The 12,042-nt window shown below is 39.5% G+C and overlaps 1 protein-coding gene across 4 annotated transcripts in view; it reads left to right on the top strand.

Moving 5' to 3' along the window:
• RFX7 (regulatory factor X7) overlaps nt 1-12,042 on the top strand; it is a 170,599-nt gene that overhangs the window by 107,806 nt on the left and 50,751 nt on the right. For all 4 annotated transcript variants that reach the window (XR_004057279.1, XM_030930413.1, XM_030930415.1 and 1 more), the window contains exon 4: nt 10,884-10,966. Coding sequence is in view for 3 of the 4 variants with exons in the window: in XM_030930413.1 (XP_030786273.1) it covers nt 10,884-10,966 (83 nt within the window). In the remaining variant the exon portion in view is untranslated. The remainder of the gene's footprint in view (nt 1-10,883; nt 10,967-12,042) is intronic.

Genomic DNA, 12,042 nt, shown 5'->3' with positions numbered 1-12,042 from the left:
TCATGATTGGGTCTCTGTTATTGTTGTATACAAATACTTGTGATTTTTGCACACTGCTTTTGTATCCTGAGACTTTGCTGAAGTTGCTTATCAGCTTTAGATTTTGGACTGAGGTGATGGGGTTTTCTAAATATACAGTCATGTCATCTGCAAACAGGGACAATTTGACTTCCTCTCTTCCTATTTATATACCCTTTAGTGCTTTTTCTTGCCTGATTGCCCTGGCCAGAACTTCCAATACTATTGAATAGGAGTGGTGAGAGAGGGCATCCTTGTCTTGTGCCAGTTTTCAAAGGGAATGCTTCCAGTTTTTGCGCATTCAGTATAATATTGGCTTTGGGTTTGTCATAAATAGCTCTTATTATTTTGAGATATGTTCCATCAATACCTAGTTTATTGAGAGTTTTTAGCATGAAGGGTTGAATTTTATCGAAGGCCTTTTCTGCATCTATTGAGATAATCATGTGGTTTTTGTCATTGGTTCTGTTTATGTGGATTGGGTTTATGTGGATGGATTACGTTTATTGTTTAGGCGGATTGATGTGGATGGATTATGTATATTGATTTGTGTGTAGTGAACAAGCCTTGCATCCCAGGGATGAGGCCAACTTGATCATGGTGGATAAGCTTTTTGATGCACTGCTGGATTCGGTTTGCCTGTATTTTATTAAGGATGTTCATCAGGGATATTGGCCTGAAATTTTCATTTTTCGTTGTGTCTCTGCCAGATTTTGGTATCAGGATGATGCTAGCCTCATAAAATGAGTTAGGGAAGATTCCCTCTTTTTCTTTTGTTTGGAATAGTTTCAGAAGGAATGGTACCAGCTCCTCTTTGTACCTCTGGTAGAATTCAGCTGTGAATCCGTCTGGCCCTGGACTTGTTTTGATTGGTAGGCTATTACTGCCTCAATTTCAGAGCTTGTTATTGGTCTATTCAGGGATTCAACTTCTTTGTGGCTTAGAATTGGAAGGGTGTATATGTCCAGGAGTTTATCCATTTCTTCTAGATTTTCTAGTTTATTTGCATACAGGTGTTTATAGTATTCTCTGATGGTAGTTTGTATTTCTGTGGGGTCAGTGGTGATATCCCCTATATTATTTTTTTATTTGATTCTTCTCTCTTTTCTTCTTTATTAGTCTGGCTAGTGGTGTATTTTGTTGATTTTTTTTTCAAAAGCCAGCTCCTGGATTCATTGATTTTTTTTTTTTTTTTTTTTTGAAGTGTTTTTCATGTCTCCATCTCCTTCAGTTCTGCTCTGATCTTAGTTATTTCCTGTCTTCTGCTAGTTTTTGAATTTGTTTGCCCTTGCTTCTCTAGTTCTTTTAATTTTGATGTTAGGGTGTCAATTTTAGATCTTTCCTGTTTTCTCTTGTGGGCATTTAGTGCTATAAATTTCCCTCTAAACACTGCTTTAAATGTGTCCCAGAGATTCTGGTACGTTGTGTCTTGTTCTCATTGGTTTCAAAGAACATCTTTATTTCTGCCTTCCTTTTGTTATTTACCCAGTAGTCCATTCAGGAGCAGGTTGTTCAGTTTCCATGTATTTGTGTGGATTGGGGTGAGTTTCTTAGTCCTGAGTTCTAGTTTGATTGCACTGTGGTCTGGGAGACTGTATGTTATGATTTCCCTTCATTTGCATTTGCTGAGGAGTGTTTTACTTCCAATTATGTGGTCATTTTAGAATAAGTGCGATGAAGTGCTGAGAAGAATGTATATTCTGTTGATTTGGGGTGGAGAGTTCTGTAGAGGTCTTTTACATCTGCTTGGTCCAGAGCTGAGTTCAAGTCCTGAATATCCTTATTAATTTTCTGTGTCATTGATCTGTCTGATATTGACAGTGGGGTGTTAAAGTCTCCCATTATTATTGTGTGGCAGTCTAAGTCTCTTTATAGGTCTCTGAGAATTTGCTTTATGAATCTGAGTGCTCCTGTATTGGATGCATATATATTTAGGATAGTTAGCTCTTCTTGCTGCATTGTTCCCTTTACCATTATGTAATACCCTTCTTTGTCTCTTTTGATCTTTGTTGGTTAAAGTCTGTTTTATCAGAGACCAGCATTGCAACCCCTGCTTTTTTTTGCTTTCCATTTGCTTGGCAGATCTTCCTCCATCCCTTTATTTGAGCCTATGTGTGTCTTTGCACATGAGATGGGTCTCCTGAATACAGCACACTGATGCGTCTTGACTCTATCTAATTTGCCAGTCTGTGTCTTTTAATTAGGGCATTTAGCTTATTTACATTTAAGGTTAATATTGTTATGTGTGAATTTGACCCTGTCATTATGATGCTATTTGGTTGTTTTACCTGTTAGTTAATGGGGTTTCTTCATAGTGTCGATGTTCTTTGCAATTTGGTATGTTTTTGCAGTGGCTGGTACCGGTTATTCCTTTCCATGTTTAGTGCTTTTTTTCAGGACCTCTTGTAAGACAGGTCTGGCAGTGACAAAATCCCTCAGCATTTGCTTGTTTGTAAAGGATTTTATTTCACCTTCACTTATGAAGCTTAGTTTGGCTGGATATGAAATTCTGGGTTGAAAATTCTTTTCTTTAAGAATGTTGAATATTGGCTCCCACTCTCTTCTGACTTGTAGGGTTTCTGCCGAGAGGTCTGCTGTTAGTCTGATGGGCTTCCCTTTGTGGGTAACCTGACCTTTCTGTCTGGCTGCCCTTAACATTTTTTATTTCATTTCAGCCTTGGTGAATCTGATGATTATGTGTCTTGGGGTTGCTCTTCTTGAGGAGTATCTTTGTGGTGTTCTCTGTATTTCCTGAATTTGAATGTTGGCCTGTCTTGCTCGGTTGAGGAAGTTCTGGAAAATATCCTCAGAAGTGTTTTCCAACTTGGTTCCATTCTCCCGGTCACTTTCAGGTATGCCAGTCAAACAAAGATTTGGTCTTTTCACATAGTCCCATATTTCTTGGAGGCTTGACTCATACCTTTTTTTTTTTTTTCCTGTAATCTTGTCTTCTCAGTTTATTTCATTAAGTTGATCCTCAACTGGTATCCTTTCTTCTGCTTCATCGATTCGGCTATTAATACTTGTGTATGCTACACGAAGTTCTCGTGCTGTGTTTTTCAGCTCCATCAGGTCATCTATGTTCTTCTCTACATTGGTTATTCTAGTTAGCAATTCGACTAACCTTTTTTCAAGGTTCTTAGCTTCCTTGCATTGGGTTAGAACATGCTGCTTTAGCTCAGAGTTGTTTGTTATTATCCACCTTCTAAAGCCTACTTCTGTCAGTTCTTCAAACTCATTCTGCATCCAGTTTTGTTCCCTTACTGGCGAGGAGTTGTGATCCTTTAGAGGAGGAAAGGCGTTCTGGTTTTTGGAACTGTCGGCCGTTTTGCACTGGTTTTCCCCAATCTTTGTGGATTTATCTACCTTTGGTCTTTGATGTTTGTGACCTTCCAGTGGGGTGAGTGGATGTGCTAATCCTTTCTGTTTGTTTCTTTTCCTTCTAACAGTCAGGCCTCTCTGCTGCCACTCTGTTGGAGTTTGCTGGAGGTCCACTCCCAACCCTGTTTGTCTAGGTATCACCAGCAGAGGCTGCAGAGCAGCAAAGGTTGCTGCCTGTTCTTTCCTCTGGAAGCTTCAACCCAGCGAAGCACCTGCCAGATGCCAGCCAGAGCTCTCCTGTATGAGGTGTCTGTCGGCCCCACCTGGGAGGTGTCTCCCAGTCAGTATACACGGGGGTCAGGGACCCACTTGAGGCAGACTGACCCTTAGCAGAGCTCGAACGCTGTGCTGGGAGTTCCACTGCTCTCTTCAGAGCCGTCAGGCAGGGACGTTTAAGTCTGCTATAAGCCACTGACTGTGGCTGCTGCCTGTTTTACAGAGATGCCTTGTCCAGAGAGGGGCAATCTGGCAGTCTGGTCACAGCAGCCTTGCTGAGCTGCAGTGGGCTCTGCCCAGTTTGAACTTCCCAGCAGCTTTGTTTAGCCTGTGGCTGTAAAACTGTCTCCTCAAGCCTCACCAATGGCCGACCCCTCTCCCTGCACCAAGCTTGACCCTCCAGGTACATCTCAGATTGCTGCTGTGCTGGCAGTGAGAATTTCAAGCCAGTGAATCTTAGTTTCCTGGGCTCTGTGGGGGTGGGACCCACTGAGCCAGACCACTTGACTCCCTGACTTCGGCCCCTCTTTTCAGGGGGGTGAACAGTTCTGTCTCAGTGGCATTCCAGGCGCCACTGGAGTATAGCAAAAAAGAAAAAAAAAGCTCCTGCAGCTAGTTTGGTGTGTGCCCAATTGGTCACCCAGTTTTGTGCTTGAAACCCAGGGCCCTGGTAGGGTAGTCACCAGAGGGAATCTCCTGGTTTGCAGGTCGTGAAGACCATGGGACAAGCGCAGTTATCTGTGCCAGAGTTCCTCAGGCTTAGTCCCTCACAGCTTCCCTTGGGTAGCGGGGAAAATTCCCCGACACCTTGCACTACCCAGGTGAGGTGACACCCCACCCTGCTTTGGCTCGCCCTGGGTGGGCTGCACACTCTCCAACCAGTCCCAGTGAGATGAACCGGGTACCTCAGTTGGAAATGCAGAAATCACTCGCCTTCTGCAACAATCTCACTGGGAGTTGCAGGCCAGTGCTGTTCCTATCTGTTTCCACGTTTTTATCTGTATATGTAAAAAGTATTCTGCTGGGCGCAGTGGCTCACGCCTGTAATCCCAGCACTTTGGGAGGCCAAGGCAAGTGGATCACGAGGTCAGGAGATCGAGACTATCTTGGCTATCGCAGTGAAACCCCGTCTCTACTAAAAATTACAAAAAATTAGCCGGGCATGGTGGCGGGTGCCTGTAGTCCCAGCTACTCGGGAGGCTGAGGCAGGAGAATGGCGTGAACCTGGGAGGCGGAGCTTGCATTGAGCCAAGATCGGGTCACTGCACTCTAGCCTGGGGGACAGAGTGAGACTCCATCTCAAAAGGGGAAAAAATAAAAAGGATTCCTCAGTTTTCTCAAAAGTGCTAGAGGAAAAGAGTCTAATTTTTATATTAATCAGGATGAGTTAGTCTATGCTGTTGTAACTAAGACTGAAATATCAGTGGCCTAACTACAAAGATGCATTTTCATTCGCATTATATGCAGCAGAAATCACTGAAGACCACTGTTCCAAATAGTCCCTCAGAACCAACATTGACAGGAAGGCCGACATAGCCTCACTGGTGCAACACATGGCTTCCAAGATGCCACAGAGGGGGAAATGGGATGGGGCGACACATTTTTTTTTTTTTTTTGAGACGGAGTCTCACTCTGTCGCCCAGGCTGGAGTGCGGTTGTGCAATCTCAGCTCACTGCAAGCTCCACCTTCCATTCACACCATTCTCCTTCCTCAGCTTCCCGAGTAGCTGGGACTACAGGCGCCCACCACCACACCTGGCTAAGTTTTTTTGTATTTTTAGTAGAGACGGGGTTTCACCCTATTAGCCAGGATGGTCTCAATCTCCTGACTTCATGATCCACCCACCTTAGCCTCCCAAAGTTCTGGGATTACAGGCTTGAGCCACTGCCCCTGGCCAACACATTGATTCTTAACTATGTCAGCTGAGTAGTGAATTACATCACTGTGATGAGATTCATAATAATCACATGACTACAAGCTAACTGCAATGTGGGCTGAGAAATGTAGGTGAACAGATGGAATACTGTCTCTGTCCCATGTTTTCTTCACCACTACACTTGCACCTCATAGAAAGAATTAGCTTAATGTTACTAGTTCCTAATGTCAGTATTTTTTATCAGCCAAAGTTTTAGAAGGGAAGGGGGTTGAGTGGCAGGATTCAAACACCAAACTCCACCTTCAACCTCCAAAAGCAAGTTGATCTTATACTATGCCTTCATTTTCCCCTTGATCACGTAATATAAAAATGAATGTTGAATCTGATTGTTTGCTACAAGCTTTTCTGTCCAGAATTTGAAAGGTCAAAGTACCATCTCATTTATCATTAAGTTTGTAGCATTGTTGTGCTTTCATAGCTAAAGGTTCAGAAAAACCGTCTTCTTAAATCTATGCTTATGAAAATGGGATGATGACAAGCAAGGTCAGCTCACTTGCTGGGAATAACCAAGAATATTTTACCAAAATTCTCCAGAATTATTTCCTAGAATGTGTTTGACATATAAATCAACCTTGAGTTCAAAGATTCCTTTTTAATACCTTTTTGCAAAGGTTGAAGTGCATGAGAAAGAGGTCTTTTAAGTTTTCAGGCAAGATCTTCAACCGCAATAGTATGAAATTATCAGCTACCTCATTCAAATAACTAGAATAATATTTGAGGTTCCCCCTAAATTTGAAACTATTTTCACTAGCTTTTCTTTGAGAACTTCTTCAACTTAAGAAAGTGAAGACTTTTAAGTCTATGGATGTTGTTTGTCATTTAAGTTTCACTTGGAATCATCAGATATGTTTTCCAAATGTGCGAAGCTCTGTGAAAAATTAGAGTTTTTATTGTAGTAAAATATACACAACAAAATTTACCATTAGTGATATTTATTACATTAACTGTGTTGTACAACTACCATATCAATCTAGTTTCAAAACCTTTTCCTCACCCCAAAAGGAAACTCAGTACCCTTTAAGCACTCATCTGCCTCTGGGAAACACTAAGCTGCCTTCTGTCCCTAGGGATTTGCCTATTTTGGATATTTAATATAAATAGAATCACATGATACGTGTGTGGCTTCTTTCACTTAGCACAGTGTTTTAAAGGTTCATCCATGTTGTAGCACGTATCAGTACTCCATTCCTTTTATGGCTGAATAAAAAATTATAATTTTTAAAGTTTATGAAGTTGGTCTTTTCTCTGGTGCTCCAGAAATAGAATACCATTATGATTTATTTTGTAAATCCAGCCAAAATAATTTCTTTTTGACCACCAATGAATTTCAACATAGAACGAAAAACTTTTAATTCTTATCATCTAAATCTTCACAAAGCATATCAGATAATCTCATGTTTAACATACTTGCCACATGATACTCTTGCCTTGATAATCAAGCAAGGTTAGGGTCTTCTCCTAAACCAGTGAGCATTGTTTTAGAAGCCACTAATTAGCAGTGGATGACACAATATATCCAAAACCAGAAATCTTGATGGTGAGCCCAGCCTTGCTGGACTGAAATGCCATCACTATACACTTGGGTCATTTTTTGAGGGATTTACTTTATAGAATTTTGTTATTATCAGTTTTCATGCTACTCTCCAAATTTTTTCTTCTATGTGTTGTACCCCATGTGGTAATCAAAACAGTAATTGAACAGTTATAAGTTTTCATTGTTTGAAAAAAATTAGGACACTGACTTTAATCTTTTTCAAAACCTTTTTTGCCGTCTTCTAAATCATCTCTTTGGTGCTTAATACTAATTTAGAACATCTTCTGAAATTTCTTCTGTGTTCTGGAATCTCTTCTCTATTCTTTTTTCCAGTATATTTAAAATTTAAAAGCTATATAGACTCCAAGGTTTCTCCAACAGTAGGAGATTTTTTTCTTAGTGATCAAAAATATTATTTTTATTACATTTTCTCAGACATGGCTCATAATATTAGGTATTTTATTATTAAAACCTTCTCTGAATTTAATAGGATTGGCATTGTTGTGATTAAGTGGGTGATGTTAATAACATTTGACAGTGGTTCATGCCTAGCACCCCAGCACTTTGGGAGGCAGGAGGATCACTTAGTCCAGGCAGGCATTCCAGACCAGCCTAGGCAACAATTTTGTAGCAACAAGCTACAAAAAGTAAATTAAAAAATTAGGTGGCTGTGGTGGCATGTACCTGTGGCCCCAACTACTTAGGAGGCTGAGGTGGGATGATCTGTTGAGCCCAGGAGTTTGAGGCTGCAGTGAGCTATGATTAAGCCACTGCACTTCAGTCTGGGCAATATAGTGAGACTCTCTTAAAAAAACAGTTTGACAGAAAAATATCAGGGGAACCTGCCCCCGATAATTCAACATGAGTCCTTTTCTATTTTCCCTCAGTGTCAGCTGGTCTGAGAAATAAAGGGAAAGAGTACAAAAGAGAGAAATTTTAAAGCTGGGTGTCCAGGGGAGACATCACATGTCGGCAGGTTCCATGATGCCCCCCAAGGCACAAAACCAGCAAGTTTTTATTAGTGATTTTCAAAAGGGGAGGGAGTGTATGAATAGGGTGTGGGTCACAGAGATCACATGCTTCACAAGGTAATAAAATATTACAAGGCAAATGGAGGCAGGGTGAGATCACAGGACTGGGGAAAATTAAAATTGCTAACGAAGTTTCGGGCACGCATTGTCATTGATAACATCAGGAGACAGGGTCTGAGAGCAGACAACCCGTCTGACCAAAATTTATTAGGCGGGAATTTCCTCGTCCTAATAGGCCTGGGAGTGCTACAGGAGACTGGGGCTTATTTCATCCCTTATCTACAACCGTAAAAGACATACATCCCCAGAGTGGCCATTTTAGAGCCCTCACCCTAGGAACACATTCTCTTTCTCAGGGATGTGCCTTGCTGAGAAAAAGAATTCAGCGATATTTCTCCTATTTGCTTTTGAAAGAAGAGAAATATGGCTGTGTTCCACCAGCTCTCAGGCGCCAGACCCAGTGGTTATCTCCCTCATTCCCTGAATGTCACTGTTACCCTGTTCTTTTTTCAAGGTACCTAGATTTCATATTGTTTAAACAATTTGTGCAGTTAACGCAATCATCACAGGGTCCTGAGGCGACACACATCCTCATCTTACAAAGATGACAGGATTAAGAGATTAAAGACAGGCATAGGAATTCAGAAGAGTATTGATTGGGAAAGTGATAAGTGTCCATGAAATCTTCACAGTTTATGTTCAGAGATTGCAGTGAAGACATGCTTAAAAAATTATAAAAGTATTAATTTGGGGAACTAATAAATGTCCATGAAATCTTCACAATTTATGTTCTTCTGCCATGGCTTCAGCCAGTCCCTCTGTTCAGAACAGAAAAAAATTTCAGGTTTCAGGAACCATATTTAAGACACATTAAAGTGGGGCGACATCGGAGGTAGGAAAACCAGCTGGTTTAGACACTTTAGAAATTTAAGTGTCATTAAAAGTTCATTAAGGGCAAGAACTGTGGTGGTGGTATGTTGTTCATCTGTGTTGTATTGTTCACTCTTTGTATAATTTGTGATACATAGTATAGGTTCATGGTTATTGTATGCCACTTGTGGAACATAGCAGAAAACAAAAGTAATGGATAAGCAAATGAATTATCCTTATTGTTGAAGGAAAGACAGCTGAAGACCTAGACTACTGTGGTGGCAGTAAAAAATCAAAAGACTGGAAGAAGATGGGGCATAGTATTAGAGGGCTAAATAAAGGATTAATGTGGAATGCACCAAGAAAAAGAGAGTTAAACAGACTCCAAAACTGAACACTGGAAACTAGAGAAAAGAAGGTGATGATACGTAGCATTTAAGAAGGGAATGTGTGTTTGTTTTCTTTGAGGGGAGAGCTACAGAAGGGTATAGCTGATATTATTAGGTATTAGAGCAAGAGCTCATTGGAAAATACCTATAGGCTATGGGATTTTAAAAATGTAAATGGGAGCTGTTTGCATGTGATTGATTAAATCATTACGTAGATGGATTCTAAGATTAAACTTTTGTGGATGTCTTCTGATGAGACTAAGAATAGGCCCGGTTATATCATTTTAGGTTTTTTCAAAAATTGAATCTCTGTTTAAACTGTGCTTTATTAAGAATAAATTCTATCAGGAATGCCAGTAATCTGTCCACATTTTTCATTGCAATGGAGTTTTGCTTGAATTAGGCTACCAGAATTTTACTATGAATATTTTTATTATGATAGGATTTGTGGCACATTTGAAGCCATTATGGCAAACTCAGTTTAGAAGAAAGTTAAAAAGAGGAAGGCAAAAATTATTTTAAAGGTTACATTTAGAGACAAAATGACATAGTTGCAGGACAATAGCAATAGAAAATCTTGGCCGGGCGCGGTGGCTCAAGCCTGTAATCCCAGCACTTTGGGAGGCCGAGGCGGGCGGATCACGAGGTCAGGAGATGGAGACCATCCTGGCTAACACGGTGAAACCCCGTCTCTACTAAAAATACAAAAAAACTAGCCGGGCGAGGTGGCGGGCGCCTGTAGTCCCAGCTAACTCGGGAGGCTGAGGCAGGAGAATGGCGTGAACCCGGGAGGCGGAGCTTGCAGTGAGCTGAGATCCGGCCACTGCACTCCAGCCCGGGCGACAGAGCAAGACTCCGTCTCAAAATAAAAAAAAAAAAAAAAAAAGAAAATCTTACAAGTAGATTCTCTAAATAGCAGCCACTGTTGGCAAGCCAACAAATAATCACATCTGTAAGGTCTGGAAAGAGTTAATGGTTTTATTTCAGTGTTTTTAACCTCAGTTCCATCCACAGGTAACAGTAGCACCATCAGTCACATGTTCTAAATATTTGAAAATTGGAAAAGGATTCTAGAAATTATGTCATTCAGTTTATAGTTGTATGGAAAATTTGCTGTAGCACTGAAAACCTCATAGCCAGTTAATGGTTAGACAAAGACTAACTAATAAATGTTTCTCTTGATTCCTGGTCCAGTACTTGTCCTACAATTAGGACAAGTAAAACCCTCCTTCTTTAAATGTGATTTTTTTTTTCTGAGCCTTGGTCAATAATTTTATTTATGCCCATGATATAAGAACTAATAGGTAAGTACCATTTTCTTTTATTAAATTTGTATATGCAGTACATTTATCAGATAACATAATTGTATTATTTTAGTGATGAGAAAAGACAAATGATTCATCTGTCTTAAACAGTCATTATTTTTAGGGAGATGTTAGTAAATTTTGTTTGGGGAAAAATGAGTGTTTTTTAAAAATGATCTTTCTTTTTAATCCTTTGTAAACAGCAAGAAGTTGAGAAGTTTACAGACCTAGAGAAACTCTACCTCTACCTTCAGCTGCCTTCTGGTCTCAGCAATGGAGAGAAAAGGTATATCTATTATTGTCTTTGCTATAATTATGCTGTTTATAGGATGTCCCTAGGATATATGTGAGGTGTGTATGTTTTGGTTGTTATGGTTTTTGCAATATTCCTGAAATCATTAGAAAACATACTGGCAAAACAATACATCATTTTAGTCTTTGATATTTGGTTAAGTATTTACTTGCAGTTTTTGCTAATTTATTTGTGCAACTGGGTAAATGCTATGACATGCAATTTGGGTTTGTTTCATAGACAGATGAATATATGTTTATGCAGTGTGACGGATTGTGAAAATTGAACAGAAAACCAAAGAATTAAACAGATCAGTATCATAAGGAATAATGTACAAGAGTTTTTTTAGGTACTATCAGGTAAACACATCATAGAATCTAAAACAAATTAAAGTGAAATTGCCTGTATGAAGCATGAATTCATAAATGTAAGGTGTGTTAAGTGCTTGGGGTATTACTATAGTTTCATCATTAAAAATTATAGAAAATGTGGAGAGAAGTTGTTCATTCAGTCATTGTAATTTTTAAAAGTTTCCTTAACCTTTTATTTCTCAGAATTCATTTCATTCATATAAATTATGCTCATTCTATTTTTTAAAACTGTATATAGAAATAAATGAAATGAAAATTATTTGAGTTTTATCTTTTTTTCCCTCAGACCAAATTTATAACTGTTTTAATCATGTTATGTCCTAGACACTTGCTCAGTGTTTTTGAAATAAATTATTCTTACAGATAGCTGAGATGGATGTCAGAATCAGTAGAGTAGCTTCCCTTGTCCTATCTTTGGTGTCCATTTTGGTATTTATTTATAAGTAATACTTCCATATAGTAAATCTTACAATGTTTAATGGATGTGTCAGCCTATGACAGCGGGCCTGGCTTTAGGAAGGATTGTAGGGGGAGATTTGTCTGTTCAGGATCTCTCTGGTGCGAATTCCATTCTGGAGCATAGAATGCTTTAGTAAGATTTCCAAGTAGTTATATATTTATATATTTATGTGTGTTTATGTATGTTTATATATGTGTGTATATATGTATGTGTGTATGTCTATATATGTATATATATCA

The sequence above is a fragment of the Rhinopithecus roxellana genome, chromosome 5 (genome assembly GCF_007565055.1).
Source record: "Rhinopithecus roxellana isolate Shanxi Qingling chromosome 5, ASM756505v1, whole genome shotgun sequence".
In the NCBI taxonomy this organism is placed as follows: Eukaryota; Metazoa; Chordata; class Mammalia; order Primates; family Cercopithecidae; genus Rhinopithecus; species Rhinopithecus roxellana.
This window is presented reverse-complemented; position numbering and strand designations above follow the sequence as displayed.